Genomic DNA, 21,122 nt, shown 5'->3' on the forward strand with positions numbered 1-21,122 from the left:
ACAACACAGTTGCCTCAAGGTGCTTAATATTTTAAGGTAAAGACCCTACAATACTACACTGTAAGGAGAACCATTGTTTCTTTAATTTAACGACCTTTCAACTATATTTCAGGCATCCAGACCCCAAAAGAAGACGTCCTGATGATTTCCGCCCTAACTACCACCAGGGAAGAGACGGTCCTCTTCAGGATTTCAGGAGGATGCCGGACCACAGGCCTGCAGGTCCTTCAGGGCCAGATCATTACAACAGGCCGTTCCACCCTGAAAAACCTCCTCCACTTCTAGACCCTCGTTCCCCGCAGGCTCAGAAGTCGCCACAGGACTCCCGCTCTCCACTGGAGAGGCCCGGAGAGCTGAATGCCATGGCAGATCCGAACTGGAACAACAGGAAAACTTAAGTCTGCCCAGAGCAGGCTGAAAAAACTCATTTAAGCATTTAGTCCAGGGTCAAAGCCACATGCTGCTGCTGATGGACAAGTCTGGACTGGCCAAAACATAAGCTCACAGTTGAAAAGGGAATCAACATGTACCCTCTTTACCAGCAAAACCAAACTATTTTTTGCTCTTCCCCGCCCCCGACAGTGACTGTGGCTCTGAATTTGTGCCGTGAAGGAAGAACTTTGTTTTCTGTCGTAAAGATGGAAAAACAAAGAACCTAAAACATGCAACTTTATTTAAACGAACTCATCAGTTAATCACGGAAAGACTGAGTGGCGCGCTCATGGATGCTTAGTCCCATGGACTATTATTATATAATGAAAATTTAGGATACAAGAACTAAATCTCCATGATCTCCATCCTAAAAGTGCCTGAAGGTGTTTTGGCCTTTTTGAATGGTAAATGTATGGGATAATTCCCAAAGGAACCATGACATGAACTTTTATTTTTGCGTTTAGCTTTAAGTGCAAATGATGTCATAAGAAGGTTTCCGTACGATAGAATGTGTACCGTGTTCTCACCTGCACCTTCAAAATGTTTTGTGTCGAACATGTAGCCGAACAGAACCATGGGGGTTTCAACATGCAGGTTAAAATGAGATCTGTTGACACTTAAATGACGAAACAAGCCAAGTTGTTTCTTCTACAAGCGCAGCGATGGTTTTTAACAAAGTCACACTTCTCACGTGTTTAAAAAGGAAAAAAAAAATCATTGTGTAGTAGTATAAATCATTGAAATCCTCCTGCTCTGTTGACTTTAACCACTTTACTGTTAGTAGGTCCGATGAATCGAAAGCTTTGGAAGCAGTATTTATTGCAACAACTTGTACGAAAGTTTATAACACTACGACTTCAATCGATCCCTGATTATCAGTATTACGATGGTTAAATACTCAGTTATTTCTGGGGTGGGGGGGAATTAAGCGACATAAGCTTCTTCTTCTTTTTTCTCCTCTCTGTACTTAATCGTTTGGCAATATTTTTGTTCTTGAATTATAATTAGGAAGTTGCTGTTGAAATTTCTTTGTGTTTATTGTCTTTAGTCACTTTTCCTGTGCCAAATCTGACCCTGTCCACCCCCATTTTTCTTTTTTTTTTCCCTACCTTTTTCTTTGCTTCTCCGTTTGTGCCTTATTTACGTCTGTATTATCAAACTGTATATCAGCTCACGAACAATACGGAGGGCTCACGCAGGCACATTTTTAAGTACAAAATTGTAATTCTTTGCAAACTGGTGAAGGGACCCACTCTGGTAATTTGTGTGCTTTTTCCAAAAGAGTTAATGATTTGAGAAATATTTAAACAAGAATATAAAGGAAAATCAAGCGTCTTCTGTCCAGGGGTACTTAACCGATTTGTTACAGTGAGCAGCCAGCCCATGTTTTCTTCCACATCAAGCAAGCTACAGTTCCTGTATCATATGTTCTTTAAGAAAGTCTAAATAATTTATATTTGTGACAAAAAAACCACTCTTAGTGAGAAATGTGTTGTACATATGTTTGGACATATGTAATAAACTTTGTTACACAATGACTTTCATCTCTGCTGTCTTCATAAAACTATGCCTGATGAAACTGATCTATTAGAACTGCTTCATCTTTTGCTCTACAAACATGAGAAGTGCTCAAAATGCTCTGAAGTTTCTCTGCTCAAAGTGTAAAAGCACTGCAGGAGAGGCAGGAGCTAAAATGCTAATCATGCTTTCAGAGGTGTGAGAGGAATACAAAGTTTGTCCTAATACCTGACCTCGTCTCCAACATGACACGGTGGCTTCAGCATCAGTTCAACTAAATGTTCACAGGAACCACATCTACAGTGCAGCCGGACGCTTGTTACAAAGTACTTTTGGCAGCAATTGCAGCCTCAAATCTTTCTGAGTATGATGCTATAAGTTTGGCATTTTTGAGCAGTTTCTCCCATTTTTATTTGCGGAACCTATCGAGCTCCATCAGGTTGGATGGGGAGCGTCGATGTACAGCCATTTTCTGATAACCAGAGATCTGGGCTCTGTGTGATTATGGTTGTCATCCTGTTGGAAGATGAACCTTTGCCCCAGTCTAAGGATCGAGAGCGCTCTGGGGCAGGTTAACTTTAAGTACATTGCAGCATTCATCTGTCCTGCTGCTGAAAAACAGCATGATGCTGCCGCCACCATGCCTTACTGTAGGAATGATTTTGGCCAGGTGATTATTGGTGCCTGGTTTCCTGCATGAAATGTTTGGCATTCAGGCCAAAGAGTTCAATCTTTGTTTCACCACTCCTTTTGCATTTTGTTTCTCATGGTCTGAGAGTCTTTCAGGTGCCTTTCGGCAAACTCCAGGCGGGCCCTCGTGTGCGTTTTATTGAGGAGCGGTCACTGCATTTGGTCACTACCAAACCATGTAATTAGGCATACCTCACCCTTTTCCAGCAGATAGTTTTTAGGCCTGACACTTCTTCTTTCGACCTCCATTTATCCAGTTTCCTCAAACTTTTAAGGACACACTGCACACTATGCCAAGATGTGCCAAATTTATGGATAATCGCTCTTACAGAATCACCTTCTTGATGCAATAATGCTTTTTTATGCCTGCCAAACTATGTTATTATTGACATTTGTCATAGATTCAGCTAAAGAAATGGGAATAAATGTTTTTGCAACAGGCTGCTCATAACAAGCAGCTACATTCATTAACCTGCTCCAGACCCCAGATCCTATAGTGCCCATGTGTACTGCATCTGTAGTACTTTCTTCTTCTTTATTAATAACAAACATGTCTGCATTCATGGCCAACCCCAAATTAATTCATAAATTCATAAATTCATAAATAATTAATAAATTATTCACCCTGCTCACTCCCCCCCACCCCCAACAACAGCATCCAATACACACTCAACACAAGGCTCCAGCCTGTCTCTCTCAACCACCCAGGTTAGGAGGGAACTGAGGAGGATTAATGGCAAGAAGGCAGCGGGTCCAGATGGCATCAGCTCGAGGGTCGTCAGGTCCTGCGCGGACCAACTGTGTGGGGTGATGGAGCACCTCTTCAACCTGAGCCTGAGGTTGGGAAGAGTCCCACAGCTCTGGAAAACCTCCTGTGTTGTACCAGTGCCAAAGACTTCACGCCCCAAGGACCTCAACAGCTACAGGCCACATCCCACCTGATGAAGACCCTGGAGCGGTTGGTCCTGGCTCAGCTTCGGCGCCTAATAAGCTCATCACTGGACCCACTTCAGTTTGCCTACCAGCCTGGCATTGGAGCGGATGATGCTGTCATTCACCTCCTACATCGTTCCCTCGCTCACCTGGAGACCGCTGAAAGAACTGTGAGAATCATGTTCTTTGATTTCTCCAGTGCCTTCAACACCATTCTTCCCTCGGTTCTAAAGGACAAGCTGGTGAACTCTGGAGTGGACCATCACCTCACTACCTGGATCCTGGACTACCTCACCGACCGACCACAGTATGTGAGGACTCAGGGCTGTGTGTCGGACAGGGTCGTCTGCAGTACGGGGGCCCCACAGGGAACGGTTCTGGCTCCGTTCCTCTTCACCATCTACACTGCAGACTTCTCCCACAATTCCACCCAGTGCTTCCTGCAGAAGTTCTCTGATGACTCTGCAATAGTCGGCCTCATCACTGATGGGGACGACAAGGAGTACAGAGGTCTGACCCAAGACTTTGTGGACTGGTGCCAGCTGAACTACCTCCAAATCAACGCCAGTAAAACCAAGGAGCTGGTGGTAGACTTCCGCAGGCACAAGCATTCTCCACTGCAACCACTGAACATCCAAGGTATGGACATTGAGGCTGTGGACAGCTACAGGTACCTTGGTGTTCATCTGAACAACAGACTGGACTGGACTCATAACTCAGACGCCCTCTACAGGAAAGGGCAGAGCAGGCTGTACCTGCTGCGGAGACTCAGGTCGTTTGGAGTGGAGGGCCCACTCCTGAAGAAATTCTATGACTCTGTTGGTGGCTTCTGCTATCTTTTATGGTGTGGTCTGCTGGGGCGGCAGCATCTCTGCTGGGGACAGGAAGAGACTGAACAGGGTGATCCGAAGGGCCAGCTCTGTTCTAGGATGCCCTCTGGACCCAGTGGAGGTGGTGAGTGACAGGAGAACGGCGGCTAAGCTGTCATCCCTGATGGACAACATCTCCCACCCCATGCAGCAGACTGTGACAGCACTGAGCAGCTCCTTCAGTGGGAGACTGCGGCACCCACGGTGTGGGACGGAGAGATTTCGCAGGTCTTTCCTCCCCACTGCTGTCAGACTCCATAATAAAGACTTTAACTGATCAAGCACACACATCCATACATATGCAATAATACTAAGTGCAATAATCCTTTCTGTCATCGTTGTATTTTTACTCAGTTGTATATAGTATTTGTATTTGTATTCTATTTTTATCTTATTGTATATTTATTTTATTTTATTCTACTGTATATAGTATTTTATTTTATTCTATTCTGTACAGTTGTGTACTGTATTTATTCTTATTGTATTCTAATTTTTGCCTCATAACTTTTGCACTGTCCACTTCCTGCTGTGACAAAACAAATTTCCCACGTGTGGGACTAATAAAGGTTATCTTATCTTAATACGCCAATGATGGCCTGTAGTAGGAAAATGCAGCACGGACTAACAGAGTTTCTCCTCAGTTTCATGTTTTCTGTTGAAGTCATTAGAGGAGAATAAACTTCAACATACATAAACCACCATTCTCACATTACACACACACACTAATAAATCTTTGCTCTGTGTATATTTCTTCCTGCGTGGCCTTCAAAGACACCACTCCACATAATATTCTAACATGGAAACCTTCCTCCTGCACGATTGAATTATCCGATGTTTAAATGAGGGCATCACGGCTACAACCGATTGCGGTTCTCCTTCCAGTGAGGTGAAGCAGTTTCATGCTCTGCGTTTCGTTTCCTGCAGATAAATGTGAACGGACTAATAAGACAGGAAGGCTGGATCAGGGTTCTTCAGTGCAACAGCAAACAGTAAACCTGAGTGTTATTTTAGATTCATTTGGCTCTTCCAAACAGGATAATAAAATTTCGGCATCACATTGATGTCCATACCTACTCAAATTCTGCCTGGAGCTTTCTGGTGACCACCGCAAGGACAAGATGATCTTTTGCAGAAAGAGGAGTTTGCTGTTCCTCCCTCCTCTGGGTCAGAAAGACATGTTTTATGGACATTTTGACCTCACATTTTATTTAATTTGCAGCAGACTGATTCTGGCCTTGAGACTTCTGTATGAAGTTTGGACGTTCCTCCTACTTGTTCCTCCTACTCTGTCTGCATAGGATGTTCAGTAAATTGTCAATTCTAGATTATTTATTATGCTTTTCTCTATAAATTGTCGATACACCTGAAACTTCACTTTTACATTTAACTGTGTTTACATTTTAACTATATAAAGCTCATAAATCCCATTTTTAATATCAATTTTTAACTCCAAAGTCAAAACTTAAAACTTCTTTAAAAAAAAAACAAACAAAAACAACAAAAAAAAACAAAACAACATTTTAACATTTGCTCATATCTACAGCAGGGGGCAGTCAAGCACTGCAAAGTGTAGGCAGAAAACCCACACGGGGTGGTTTTCAAAAAATGCTTTCAAACTCACACCACACAGGACAAAAGGAGAGCTGATAAACGAGACATCTTCCTTTTATTTAATAAATAATTTACATTACAAACAGCTGGCATGTGGGATCACATTTACAACACAGTTTGATCTTTCTGGCATTTCCCCCCATTCAGCTTTTTTTGTATTTTTTAAACCCTTACAAGTCAAACAAAAGAGCTAAATGTCAAAGAAAACATAAAGTGCTTTAAACTCAAAAACATGAACGCCCCAAAAAAAATACTTTGCAACAATCTCTTCTGTGGGTAAGGTGGGCAGTCTTGTTTGATACTAAACAACTAACGTTTATCACTGCTACACAGACCGATGTGTACGCTGTACTCAGTAAAGACTAATCGGTTCTATGGCGTTCATGTTTTTGCAAAAAGACAAAAGAAAAATCCCTTTTCAAATTAAAGAAAAACAAAAGTTCACATTCACTGAAACATCTTGTGTACAAAAAACTGGAGTGATAAATTCAAAACACAACAGGTAATATACAAATTTAAACTCAACAATACACAAAAACCATGTACAGTCTCACATTACACATGTAGAACCATTTACTGTGAAACACACAAACACAAATTACATCTATCAACACAAGATTCAACATTACAATCATCAGTTTTTTGTATGCGTTTTTTTTTTTTTCCTTTTTTGTTGCCGTCAAACTGCACTGATACATATTCCAAATAGCAGTAGTAAGGCCTGCCAAATACTTCAGTGTAAAAAAGGATAAATGACCATTAAACTGCCCCAGCGGTAACGGGACCTACGGGGGAGGACTTGCACACTAACAGATACTGCAGCTGAGAGCCAAAGTTCAGCTGGAAACCTCGAAGCTTTATTGTGAAACAAGAAAAAGCAAAAAGTGAGACTGCAGTAACAGAAACCAATGCTGCCTTTACAGTACGTGTTACTGTAATTCACCCACAAACACGAGTTATATACACAGGAGTCGCAAACTGTTTTTAAAGGACTGAAAGATGAAAATTCAGCTGTTTGGAAAAATGTTGGCACAAGGGCTTGTTCTTTGGCAATGATTTAAGCCATGAAATCACGTCTACAGACATATGCTTATCGTTTACTCACTAAGCCACAGTCAGCTCAGCACGCTGGTAGTCTATAAAAATGCTCAACTGACTAGAGGTGATGTCTTTACAGCGAGTACTAACGGCATCTACACCACCGACGCTTAAACGGAGATTCAAATTCACAAAATGCTCTCGAGGAGGTGTCGGGCTTTGATTGGCTGCTCGACCTTCTGTAAACGCTTTAAGTGCCCTTAAACAAGTTTGCACTTCTAAACCTTCTTCGCTACATTCACATAACCGACCTAAAAGTACAAACGCTGTCTGATCCACACGTCAGCGTGTTGTGTGACGGCTCAAAAGGAGGGGAAAAGGTTGCATGACAGTGAAAAATGACGTGCAGATGACTATTTTTGAGTTCCCTTTTTGGAATTTGCTACTTGGCTGATAAAGAGTCCACTAGATGAACTCGAGCGCTTCATCTTTTTCTATTTCTGAAATTTTAGGTGCAACACAAAGACATGGGAATGGAGTTCTCCCGCTGGAGGTTTGTTGTCTGGAAACTGCTGCACGCACAAACACAAAATTAACCACAGATGCTGAATTCGGCACACATATTGTACTAACGCACACACACAACCTAACATATGACCCATTAATCTCCACAGCAGACAACTGGAGACGCTGCTCTGACATCCTTTTGGCTGAGTGTTTCTTCCAAAAGGCTCCGGCTTTTCCAAAGCTGGAAACTAATCAAACATAGAGCTGCTTCTGGCCTAAGGTTAACAAAAGCCCCTGTCAGGTCCTCTCGTTTTGCCACATGAGCCATAGAGCTTCACTGGCTTGGCACCAATGAAGGGGGGGGGGGGGGGGGGGGGGGGGGTCAGAGGAGGGAGGAACAGCAAACTCCTCTTTCTGCAAAAGATCATCTTGTCCAGCTTCCCATAGGTATGCAGGCCCCATTGAGAATGTGGGATTTAATCCCAGGTGGATATCCTGAGCTCAGCAGTAGCTGGGCTCTCTCACCGCTGCCCTCTTCAAAGACCAATCCAATGAAGCAGCTGAATACGTGTGATGATAGGTGGGAGAACGCTGAGCTCGTCCTGTCATTAAGCTGACGTCAAGACACGACAATAGCACTAAAATGAGACTTGGGTCGGGGATGACCTACTTGCAAGCTACCTGTCAAGTCACAGAACCAGAGCAGAGAGGAGCCGATGTAGGACGCAGCGATGGTGCTCTAATGCTCCTTGACAGACACACCATGAGGACACTGTTGTAAAGACGCTATAGACAGACTGTCCACAATAACACAGCGAGGAGGTTGACGAGGAAGACTGAAAGTACATTTCTGCCCTTCTGTTCTGCACTATTCATTTCGGCAGCCTTTTCAAAGATGTGGTATCTTTTGCTATTTGAATGGAGCATTTTAACATCCTCAAAAGCGTAGTAGGCTGCCATGGTGAAGTTTATGTCTCCGGACGAGAGGAGGTCGAACACGCAAGAATGGAAATAGAGATCCTCCACTGGAAGCCGCTCTTTGCACTTGGTCTTTGCAGACTGGTAGGTAAAGCCGTTGGCACCGGTGTTGCTCCTGGTCCTGCTGACGCTTTGGGCCTCCGCCGCTCGAGCTCTGAAGTTCCTAAAGTCGATGCGCTGGTTGGCAGGACAACCGTGAAGACACAGGTACAAGTCCTGGTTGTCACCTTCCTCCACTGAGTTCACAACTTCTTCCGGCATCCGCACGGCAAAGGTTAGGTAGCGGCCTACCTGCCGGACTACGATGGTTGTTCCGATGTATCTCGCCTGAATCTCCACATGCTGCCCGGCAACCTTCTCCACCACACGCAGAGTGTTCGCTCCGTTGCGGTCGCCTCCGTTCTTTGAGCCGTCTGCAAACGCAGCCGGCAGCTCGTCTGTCTCTGCGTGGTACATCTTCTGGTCCACACATTCCTGGAAGTTCTTAAAGATGATCGTCAGCTGCAGAATGGAGAAAGAAATTGCATCAATATTCAACATTCATTTTACGGTCAACTTTTACGATTCTCAGGAAGTTATCAGTGACCATTTCCCTACCTACTCACATACTAAATCCTAGTAAACTGCAGTAAATGTAAACATCGGAATGAAAATGGGAAGTGCTTATACTTTTGCATTAAGAACAAGTTTGTGCAATCTACCACAACGCCCCACTTAAGAGTCACATTTCAGGGCTGGCTCAACATGAGGGAGGCCAAGGCAAACGCCTTCAAAAAACACAAGTCTCGGCCATGTAAAAATCAGGCCTCAGTTTGCAGACACAAAGACGATCCATTCATAGTACTGAAAAACCTGCCTGTGAACCCCCAGAACTATGCTCCATGGAGTGGCGTCGGGCCAGGACACAGCGATATACTCTGCAGCTAATTAAGTGAGACTGGCCAGGACTCTGTAAGCTTGGTTTCATCAGGACACCAATGAGCCTTTGTGTGAACATGGACGGCCTAGGAACTGGGATGTCTGCTCGTTTGAGACAGGGGACACAGGGTGGGGGTCCACAGTATACTCTTTAAGCTTGACAATTTATCTGCTGCACCAGCTCTCTCCCTCTTTCAATTTCCTTTATCCGAGCCACAATAACTTCTGCTTTTTCCCAGTTTCCTTCTTAAATGTTTAATAAAAGCAAACAAAAGAAAAAGGCCTGCCTTATCTACTGGTATGAAGATGGAAATAACCAGACAGTTTTATTTGCTGTAGCGAGAGCTATGTACCAACACGGAGCTCTGCTAATGCAGATCTTTAACCAGAAGGGCCTTGTTTGCACAGGTGGCATTGGCTGCTGCTTTGTTTTCCCTTTGTCCAGAATCATGATCTTTAAAAAGCCGTCTCATTTGCTTCCAAGAATAGCAGTACAAAAATGCAATTACTTTAAAAGCTAAAACCCCCCACAAATGCTTAATAGAGTATGATTAGAAACCTTGATTACAGAAAATTATAGTTTCTAAAAATGTGATTAGGGACAAAGTCCTCTTATACCTCAGTCTGAGTACTTCAGCTATGATCCTCAGCAAACGACTCAGGTCCTCAACCAAATGGTGCTGGAGCATTGCCAAGTCTAGGCCAACTCTTATGTTATGGCCTCCAGTTTGACCATTTTAGGGGCGGCTATCCAAACTAACCAATTCACTATTCAACAAAATATCAATAATGACTTGTGCACTGCTGATAAATCTGAAAGAAAATATCTCATAATGTGGACAAAATAATCTGCAGTTCTGTGCTCACTGTGTGCTACAATAAGAAACCCAAACATCAGACTGAGCTCAACAGAGAATGAAGCTTCACATGCGACAAAGCACAGCTGTTTTAATACTAACATATGATTCATAAAGCTTTATCAAGATCTATGAGATGAAGAAGCCCAGCCCAACAAATCTCAAAGATCTTGATAAGCTTTATCAAAGATCTTGATTTTAAGTATCAAAAGATTTTGATAAAGCTCATGGAGCCCTTTGAGATTTGCTGGATCGAGCTTCCTCATATCCTAATTTAGAACTCATCCAAATAAGCAGGATCCACAGTGTGACAGGAACACAGGCCCACAGCACCTTTCAGAACACATGGCATTTGCTATTACATCTGTATATGGCAATCTTATGTGCAATAATGTGTAGAGGGGGAAAAAAATAAAGATAAATAAATAAATAACCCATCTCTTCAAAAAGGACCTGCAGGTCTTCCTGTAATGCTGATCTAATGCACGTGTATGTAACATGTTCCCCAAGCAGATAAGAAAGCAGGGCAGTAAGAACATCTACACACCTGCGGTCTCTGCAGCTGCCCATGTATATGTCAACAAAAGGAAATCATCCCAGCTCTTCACACAGACACATATGTGCAGCTGGTTAATTTGTACTAACATTTATGAAACCCTACAAGCAATATTGCAAGGATCAACAAATTATTATCTTAAAACACCTTTTCAAGTCACCTACAGAGAATGCTACAAAACCCAGTTTTGCTTGACAGTCCAAATCCTTACATACCATATATTTATACAGAACCAGGCAATGCTTCCCATTTTAAAAGCTGTACCCAGCACATTTTTGCTACTTAATTGAGTCAATGATAATAGAAATTGTTGATTGCGCTCCCCCCCCTTTAATTACGGAGGTAACACAACACAGACAAGAGTCCTTTTCTTAACTGCGCATCAACCAAAAATTGTTCACCAAATTTTGAACAACTTCTTAGGAATGTGTAAATGGCCCTTTAATTGTTAACAGTGGCCCTAGCTGACTGACTGTTGGCTCATCCCAGCGATGCAACACACATAGCATCCTTTGAACTTCTTCAAAACACACTTTCAGCAGCACAGCATTTAGTCTGCACAGGGTCTTTTATTTTGAAAAGTGACTGGATGATTGTATACCATTCCTGTGTCAGACATCTTGCCCTCCTGTTCTCCTCTGTGTAGCTTTTAGTGTATTTTTAGTGACACAGAACAGAATCCCTTCTAGAATACTTAGTACAGCACATTTTGTGGAAAAATAAACATTAGCTTGATTAAGGATGATCAGTTCGGCATTAAGCCTCGATAACAATCCACTGCAGTTAGCTGTAGTGCATCCAGTGCAGTCTCTGTGGGGTACTCTGCACTGTCACAAAAAACTGGCACATGGACCCTCTTAGATAATGGAATTTACATCACTCAGATGCAAGCGGACTGACTGGATTCAGAAAGAAAAAACTAGCGCCACTGATGAATAATGCAATCATTGTTTGTCAGTGGTGCTAGTTTCAGTCATTATGCAAATGTGCTGTTTATAAGGTTGGGGAAACCTGCAGTCAGCTGAGACTGAAGAAGTCACTTGGATGAGTGACGAAATGTTTCTGCCACTGAAAACGCTACGTCCAGAACAAATTCAACTTTTTGGGATTTTCTTACCTGGATGAGCATGCATCAAGACATATATTCAAAGCCTTAGCCAATCAGCTAGTGCTGCAGTCATACACAGGAACAACAGAGGGTCTCACCTTGCTTGTGGCGGTGGCGAAAGAGCCTGGTACTACGGGAGTGTTGGTCACCTGGACGGACAAGTATTTGTTATGGATGAGCGGCCAGGCTCCTTCCACCTTACATGTCTGGAAGTCGTCGCCAAAGGTTCGGAGGTGTGGGTCTCCAAAAAAGCCACAGTGGGTATAGTTAGGTGGCGCCGTGTTGCGTGGAAGACTGCGCTCATAGTGGCACACTTCCGGGCCATCGGAGCGTTCTTGGCTGTCAGTCATAACCGGCGGGGGTGCTGGAGGAAGCGGCGTCCGGGTACGTGGATGGGAAGTCGGTCCTTCCTTGGAGCAGTTGTGCTGGCTCATTAGGTCCTCTATGCCATGCTGTGCAGAGTGATATGTCAAGTCACCCCTGCAGGTACGTGCAGTCCGACGTACACAGCTGTTGTACGCCCGCAGAGCCGTGCAAAACTCCTCCTCCGGTCCAGAGTTTGAGGTGGAGGCCCAAAATTCAGAGTTGCACTTGAGGATCTTGCACTGCAGGCTCACTGTCAGAGAGGAACAACATCCAGTTGGAGCAAAAGTAATAAAGTCATCTAGAAACATGACACTTTAAAGCACACTCTCTATCCAAAAGGCTACTGTTGTTCCTCCTTAAGTTAACCATTTTCTTTGTGCATACTATACTGTAAATGATAAAAAAAAAAAAAAAAAATCTATAAAATTAATAACAATTACAATAACATTAGATGTAATTTTCATCCAATATATACATTTTATATGATGTAGCCACAAACAAAAGCGAAGCCTGGAAAGAAGGTAGCTTCGCTTCACTTCCCTTTCACATCCAGTTGTTTCCATTTCTCTTTCTTCATATGCACAGGTAAAAACTCGATTAGGGATACTAATCTACACGATAACCGATTAATAACACTACTCCTCTGGGGTCTCCAGCTTTGTTGCAATATCCGGCGAACTTTTGCACCAATGCTACTTTAACATTTCCCAGGATGAATCATTGCAACACCATGTTTGAATACTATCACCTTCGATTAATAAAGCATTTATTTATTTGAACTGGCTGTGAGAGGTTTCCGGGGGGTGGACTACCAGCACTTTGAAGTCAAACTTTAAACAACTCAAAGCGTCCACACCACCCATCCACTTATCAAGATGGCAATAAACTAATCTTGATCTCAGCTATCAGCGTATTATCACTTTGTTGTGTAACGACATGTGATCAAAGAAGAAAACCGATTAGGCTTTGCGCTAAGTGAGCTGAAAAAGTGACTGACTGCAGTCACACAAATATATAGTTAATAAGATACATTATTTGGCTTCTACGGTGCAGTTCTCGGCTTGAAAAAACACTTTGAAGGAGCCAAAACCCCGAGACCCGTCCCATCCCCCAACAAAACACTTTTGGAGAGCCGCATGCAGCTCCGGGAAGACCTTTCAGTGGTTTTTGTCTCAAAACTAATACCTGGCAAAATGTTATTTTTAAATGTCAAGATTTCTAACAATAAATAAATATGAAAAATTAATATTTTCAAATTAAAAACAATTATAAACGTACAAAGTAAACGCTTCGCTGCAATTCTCTAGATTTTAGTCACTTTTTGTATAGAGTTTGGTGGATTTTTAACTAAACGATAAGGACTATTATAAGCTTTCATACTAGTTTTCGGATTCCCGCTAAAACGTCACTTTTTTTTTGAAAAATAAAAACAAGTGGTTCAATAATAACAATGATACAAAATACAATATTTCGGCAAATAAAAAGTATATAAATCAGGCAACTTTGGACGCCAAGGTGGAGAAAAATCAATGCTAATAACTTCTGGAGTTTGCTAGCACTGTGATTAACAGTTACGTGAAGTCATATAAACCGTGTGTGTTGGCGTAAAACGCGCTTGTTGGGTCTAAAAGGAAAAAGGAAGAAAACGAAAACGGACAAAAAAAAAAAAAATTCTTACCAGAGGGGAAGAGTGAGAAAAGCACGGCGAGGACTCTGCACACTTCAAGCGCCGAGGGTCTCCCTCTTTCCCCCATAACCATCCATCCAGCTCGGGCTCGCACTGTACTCCTCTCCCTGGTCGCATTAAGGACAAAAAACAGTGGAGGACAGTTAGCTCAACTCGCCAAGCCTTCGCTAAGAAAACACTAGAAAGTCCATGAAAACGGTCTGAAGCTGGGGGTCCCGTCTTCTCATCACCGCCTGGTAAGAGGCTGTTTTGTTCCTCTCGTCGGTAGAAGTTAGGCAGCTAGCTGAAACAGCTCCAAGCAGGCAGGCAGCCGAGCTATCCTTCCTTTTAGGGAGTGCCGAGGACAAGCTGAACCAATCACGGCTGCCCGTTTCGCCCTTAAACCCCCACCTTTCTGCGAGACTCAAATTACACCTCAGTGTGCAGACTTGTTAGACGACGACCGACTTTTCATGACCCACAAAGTGGTAGTCCACACCGCCATATAAAAGAAAGATCTGATTTGTTATAAGATCACAACAACAACCGCACCGTTTAAAGGCTTGAAATGAAAACTGTGTCATGCCTCCACAGAGCGTGTGTGGGCAGATTAACAAGAGGAAAACCACCAACAATACGAACAATCATCAGTTTTTTTTCTTCATATCACTTCTCGAAAAACTATACATCATTTGCATCACCTTAAAATGCTTGCTACAACCCTTCCACCCAACATAGCCCACTGTGGGCAATGTGCAAAGGTATTATTGAACAAGATGTTCTCATTACCACAAATACCCAGGATTGAGTGAAAAGTTGGGTCAAAATGATAAAGCATACATGTAATTGTGGGTTCATCTCACTGATTTGCTTCCTAATTTCTCCATTGTGGTTTTTAATCTAGGGAAAAATCCCCATCACAGATTCCCAGACCCTGAGTTGATCCAAAGATAATTGGGTTCCTGGTACACATAACAAGGAAAACCATTAAACTGATCGTGTTTAACATAGTGGAACGAGTGAATGTTTGGAGATTATCTTAGCTTGAGGATCAATATCTGTATACTGACAAAAAGTTGAATCATTTAATAGCGTACTTTACTAAAATGTTACCTAACTCCATGTATTCAGCCATACAATTCAGCAATAAGCCATAATTTTAAAAACAATTACTAGGAGGGTGAAAAACAAATTGCACAGTATTTGTTATTGCAAATGTTATCTTCTTACAACCATGTTTCAAGGCATTAACTTCAAAATAAGCATTTAACCATCCGCTATGTGTAATGTGCCTGTAATTATATGATGTAAACTCATCCTCAGGTTGTTAAATGACTTAAAAAAAGAGAGAGAGCGAAACAGTGTGGAAACACCGCAGTTCTTTGATATCACAGCGGCCATAGTTTACCCAGCACAAGTCATTTAAAGCACCCGGGCATGAGGTACTCAAACTTACAGTGAGCCCCACCTGATTGTAAGAATTTTGATGGCATTTTACTACTTAATTACTTCACTGAAATGAGAACAAGCAGCCCCTCGTTGCAGTGAGCATTTCCTCCATGTTGGTTCGGTGGATTTAAAAGCATTTCTCCAAATGACAAGAAGTGCAGGTGTTGATCTGCTCCTCTTTTTGATTAGCTTTGAATTGTGCTGATGACACATTAGTGGAGCATTTCATTTACACCAAAATATGTACCATCTTGCTCAGGTTGTGGCTGGCTGTACAGTATTTTTCCACAGAGCGCTGATTGTCTTTGTGGTTGCTGTCCCTCTTGCGGGTGATGGATATGTTCATGTACAAAGAGGTCCGAGCCTACACATGTTTTCAACAAGGGTGGCCCCCGTGCAGAGTTACTTCCAAACCTAATATACCGAGCATTCACATCTGAAAGGAAGGAATGAGCGCAGCTGAAAGGTATAAGCTGCTCGGTGAAATGTTTTGATGAATTGTGGAATATTTTTGGATTGTAGCGTGGCTGCAGCAGAGGAATGAAGCTGTTCAGCAGCACTCTGAAGGGTTTGATGCAGCTTGTCTTAATCAGATGTCGGTCAGCTGCTGGGCAGAAGCAGCCCAGTGATCAATCTGCAAAATGCACCAGATCTGAAAAACAGATGCTGCACATACATCACCTGTTGCAGACTAACCTACAACATCCATATCAACCATCTACTCTCATTATGTGAAGATGTTTTTGCACTATTTGAACAACAAAACAAATAGAGGAAATTATTGTTGTTGTCAGTGCTTTAGCCAACTAGTCATTTTTATGATCCGTTTATGGAGAACAAGCATGAATGATAGTTATCTGTTGTTATCCAGCTTCATTAAGGGATTCAGTTATTACTATTAAAAGTGAATGAGAAACCAGTTATGTCACAGAGGGTTCGTAAATATCAATAAAAAGTCACAGCTCTATTTCTTTGTCCAAAACGACCCCATGTATTCCTTATTCTGAATCACTAATTGTTTCTGCTAGAATACCAGAATAATAAATTACAGTATTAGTATCAGCTAATTTGATTGCTTCCAGTTTGATTAGTTAAATTATTTATCAAAGAGGCTCTTAAATCTCTCACTGAAATTGAACCTCTTTGGGGTCTGGTGTATTTCCTGGGTGGGGAAATAGGAAGAAACGTCTGACATTTTATTGATTAATCGATAAATCACTAATAAAATAATCAATCAAAATGAGGTTAGGACATGTCTTTTCTAGTCACCACCTCTCCGAGTCAACACACTGATCATCGAATTGCTTAGCTTAGTTATGTTTTTATCTACAGCTCAAATTTTTTGCTTTTTAACCACCACCATGTTCCGTCATATAAATGAGGACATATTTATCCGGGAGACCCTGTCGTCCACATGCTGTAACAGGTAGCGGTGACACAATATAACAATAAAACATCTCCATAAATCCAGCATAATGGCTTTATGATGTGCTGCTTAAATCTCTGATATCACCTGTCAAACCAGGTTGCTGGGGGAATTACAGCAGACAGTTTTTTTTAAATCCTCCCTGTGTAATCTAAATAACAAGCTGCTCCATCTCTTTTGTGTGCAGCGTTAAACTGGTTGCACAGGCCAACATATCTCTGTCCATTTATCTTTATCTCCACAGCCACAGGGACTGATCCTCTTTTCCAACAGATGGCGCTTGTTATGAGCTCTGATATGAAACCTCAAATCATGACACAGACGCACATGGCGTTACGAGGACAACCAAACCTGTCATTAAATTTGAGCTTTGTGGACAGCTCGGTTATTGGTCTAATTACAGGTAGCTGTCACGCAGTTGGGATTTAAAAGGTGAAAAATCTGCATCCGACAGGCGCATTTGTCCTGTAGCACCGTTAAGATCATCATTGGCTGCATGTTGGATTAAAGTGGCCTCAAGGGTATTTTTAGTCGGGAGTAACTGCTAAATCCAGACAAAATAACATATAAAATTGTGATTAATAGTTTTACTCCCAGTTGTCCAATAATTTAGAAGTAATGAGGCGTGTAGATGCATTTTTTTTTTTTTGGTGGGGGGTCTGGTGCATTTCAAAATTCAGTTTTCTCCTAGTTTTTTCTTGTGTGACACTGGAAAAAGGATCAGGTTATTAAATCTGCTGAAATCCAAACACTCCGGGCAGGATGATAGGAAGACAAGACACATTACAGGGCTGAGCAGCACACAACTGATCACATTCCTGCCTAATATGAGAAATAAGGAGTAAAATTTAGTCTCGAACCAACCTTGGCGACTGCATGGGATCTCCGCGACTCTGGAGTCCTGGAGGACAGCAGCGAACAGGAGCGAGAGGGAAGCAGACTCCTTAAAAAAAATCTCCCCCTGAAAACTACACAGCCAGTGTGTCACAGTAATCCGAAATCAAACGCACCCAGCGGCTTTCTGCGCGTAAAATCCGCCACTCTGCACATCATGTCCGCCGCACAGCTTCTCCAAGTCCGCGTTGCAAGGAAATCAAAGTGTTTCCCCCCTCTCTCTTCTCTCTTTTAGTTGTTTTCTTTTAAATTTAAACAACCACTTCTGGCACCCGGTGGCGGACTCGGAGCTCTTCAGCCATCGCTTAACTCATTTGACTATCAGCCGATCGGAACGGGGACGTAATGATAGATTAAGTCCGGTAATTGGCCTCATCCGCGTGCCGAATTCAAATTGTTAGTTATGGGTCGACGTCGTGTAGGAGAAAAAACGAAAGAAAGGAAAAAAAGCCCTGAAGGTAAAACTGCTGCTGCGTACAGCTCGATCCGCTGTGTGGATGTTGTGAAATGGCTAGTTAGAAAGTGTGAGAGAGACAATGATCGGCTCTGCATGACGCCGCATGGGAGCCCCAAATATCAGACCCCCCCCTCCCCTCTCTCTCTCTTTTTTTAAACTAGATGCTTTGCAGCGAAAAGAGGTCTGCACTGAAAACCAGGCAGAAACGCACTTTTGAACACTTTTTATCTTATAAAAAAACCGAACCCATGCATAGTGACAACTCTGCTTTCACTTAAACCAAATGGCTTTTTTTTTTAAACCAGGCAGTGAGGATATCTGCATTGCTTTCACCTCTGTTTTTACATACTCTTATTTCTGCAGTATTTGGATCAAGTTTAATTAGTCTCATTGATTGGCAGCAAACAGCCCTTGCCAGATAACCTTTATCAGTCTCTTATCTTTGCAAATCACCAATTTGAAAAAGACAAATCCATAATAATCAGGATTTAATGGAGGATCAAGTGGACAAACACTTTGCAGCTGGGAAGAGGGGTTGGGGTGGGGTATGCTCAAAGGGCTTCAAGGAACCTGCACCTGTGTTTTAGGATCAGGCTGCATGCAGGAAAATACCACCACAACCCCCCACCCGCTCCTCTCTCCTCAAGCGTTTCAAACCTCCAGCATAACTGTTTCTCTCTGCTCCAGTTTCCCTCGGACTAGCAGCGTCTGAGCGAAGCAGCAGAGTGGCCGGGAGAAAGCCAGCAGAAATGCAGAGCTGACACAAGACTTTCCTAATGAGCTTCTGATTGCACCTTCTATTGACACTGATGCTGCTTGCACTGAGCCGCTGGCCAGAACTGTCACAATACATCATCCCTCGGTGCATCCAGCAAGAAACTGACCCCTGTAAATCCTCTCATTTTACTATCACAGCCCAGACCTGCCCACTCCAGATGGCCACTGAGAGGCAGCACATTTTACATTGATGTAGCAGAAGAACATGAAAGAGTGACACCCCGGTGTGAAAAGAATGGCTTTAGAGGTGCCGGATGCCGGCCTCATCTTAAACGCAGCTGGTGTACACGCTGCCTTGCTGAGGTATTACGGCCAGTTAACACAACGGCTTTACATGTCACTGGATTATTATAATGCTTCAATTTTGTGTGTGTGTGTGTGTGTGTGTGTGCGTGCGCACGCCTCTGTGTGCATGTGTGTGACAATCAGCTACGTTACTATTATAGGAACAAAAGCATTGGGTGATGCCTATATGCTCAGGGCGCTGTGTGATTTCCTTTAATTGTCTGTGATTTAGTCTGTTATAAAATGTGTTAAGCAGAAACTATATGGTAGAAACCAAGGAGAGACGAAGATGCCTGTGAGACTAATGTAAAAAAAAAAAAAAAGATAACAAGGTCCTGGCAGAAACATTTATTCTTCACACTTTGTAATGGAGAGATTACATACTTGTATACTAGAAGAAGACTGACTGATTCATTTTTGCTCAATCTTTCCTGGAGACCGCAGTTTTAAGAAAAAGGTTTCTGCAGCACGATTAATCATAAACCACACAGACGATGTGGACAAATGCAGATGAGTAATTCTTGCTTCACTATCAGGTGATTTCCTCAGATCATCACATGCTAGGTTTCCTCATCGCCGGATCAAAAGTTCAACTGTGAGATTCTCGGGACAGAACAGTTGCACGGTCTGTGATTTTGGGTCATAAATTCCTCAGAGAAAAAATGGTTTCTGTACATCTTTAGGTGATGTTTCAGTCTTTTGACACAAACTACATTCATCCACACCCGGCCGGTTGCGCGTTGGGCGTGGATGAACTGTGTAAGAAACCCGATCTATTGCAGTATTTCTGAGTCAGACAGGGATTAGTAAACATCATATGCTCGAAGTGACCTTCCGGACGCCTTCTGCACTCCTGCAGCATAACAATTAGGCCATCATAGCGTTGCTGGGCTTTTCTTTTCAGAGGTGTCAGACTTAGAATCAAGACTGGGCATCACTTTCTCGTGTCGATTTAATCAACAAATCGACACGAGAAAGTAATTTCTTATCCACAAACGCAAAGAATTAGCTTGCTGCTATTCTTTGTCTTGTGATGCTAAACTGAACAGCTTTGATTCTAATGGATTCTAATGGCATCACAACAAACTTTGTGCTCTGCATTTTTGCCATTTGCTGACAATATTAATTCAAATAGTTAATCTATTCTTTGGGCTTTGCTAGACTACTCTGCAATAATAATAGCAGCAGCAGCTGAGTATTAAAAAAAGAACGACGAAACCTGAAAAAGATTAAAAATACATTTCGGACTTTGATGAAGCGTCTCTGTATATATTTGTGCAATTTTTGTGCTGGACTGATCAGGGAAATATTTCTGCTTTGTTTACCTGAAACAACATTTCTAATGGATATTATTGTCTATACAATATATTAGAGACAGTTTTATTCCACAGACTCAGTTGTAGGTATAATATCTATGTAAGGAAGCTATAGTAAATTGAATATGCCACTATGGGCTGACCTCATGTGAACGTGGAGTATTTTTAGTGTTTAAATTCAACTTGTATCGCAGCCAGAGGTTTCATACACAATTACAGCAGAAGGGTGTTAACCTGTGAGAGTCCCTTTAGCATTCATTGATAAAACAAACTGTCTAAGATCTATGTTTCATGTGCACGATTGGCATTTAAAAAGAGGGGGTGGTGTGCACAGCAGGACTGTCTTTGGTAATAAGGTGTGGGCATGAATTCAGAAAACTCTATTAAGGGTTGATATGGGAGGCTCAGATAATTTGTGGAATTACTGCCACAGTCTGAAACAATGCGGATGCAGGAGGCTTGCAAATTGGC

General features: G+C 42.4%; 2 protein-coding genes across 3 annotated transcripts in view; one reads left to right on the forward strand and one right to left on the reverse strand.

Moving 5' to 3' along the window:
• The window catches only part of chd2 (chromodomain helicase DNA binding protein 2), a 29,321-nt gene extending 27,350 nt beyond the window's left edge, over positions 1-1,971 (forward strand). For both annotated transcript variants that reach the window (XM_026175997.1, XM_026175998.1), the window contains one exon: positions 113-1,971. In XM_026175997.1, the coding sequence (XP_026031782.1) occupies positions 113-398 (286 nt within the window). In that variant the 3' untranslated portion in view covers positions 399-1,971. The remainder of the gene's footprint in view (positions 1-112) is intronic.
• A 4,118-nt stretch (positions 1,972-6,089) lies between these two features.
• Positions 6,090-18,427, reverse strand: rgma (repulsive guidance molecule BMP co-receptor a). The gene is made up of 4 exons (XM_026175999.1): positions 17,787-18,427; positions 14,060-14,175; positions 12,114-12,631; positions 6,090-9,077 (listed from the first exon to the last, which is right to left on the reverse strand). Exons 1-4 carry the CDS (start codon positions 17,798-17,800, stop codon positions 8,385-8,387), a joined length of 1,341 nt encoding a protein of 446 aa, XP_026031784.1. The 5' UTR covers positions 17,801-18,427; the 3' UTR covers positions 6,090-8,384.
• Positions 18,428-21,122: the final 2,695 nt, after the last annotated feature.

Source organism: Astatotilapia calliptera, chromosome 7 (genome assembly GCF_900246225.1).
Source record: "Astatotilapia calliptera chromosome 7, fAstCal1.2, whole genome shotgun sequence".
Classification (NCBI taxonomy): Eukaryota; Metazoa; Chordata; class Actinopteri; order Cichliformes; family Cichlidae; genus Astatotilapia; species Astatotilapia calliptera.

Coding starts and splice junctions, on each gene's coding strand:
- rgma (XM_026175999.1), bottom strand. Junction 12,632..14,059: donor TTTCTCACTCTTCCCCTCTG/GTAAGAATTTTT, acceptor CCTCTCTGACAG/TGAGCCTGCAGTGCAAGATC. Junction 9,078..12,113: donor TCGCCACCGCCACAAGCAAG/GTGAGACCCTCT, acceptor TCCATTCTGCAG/CTGACGATCATCTTTAAGAA.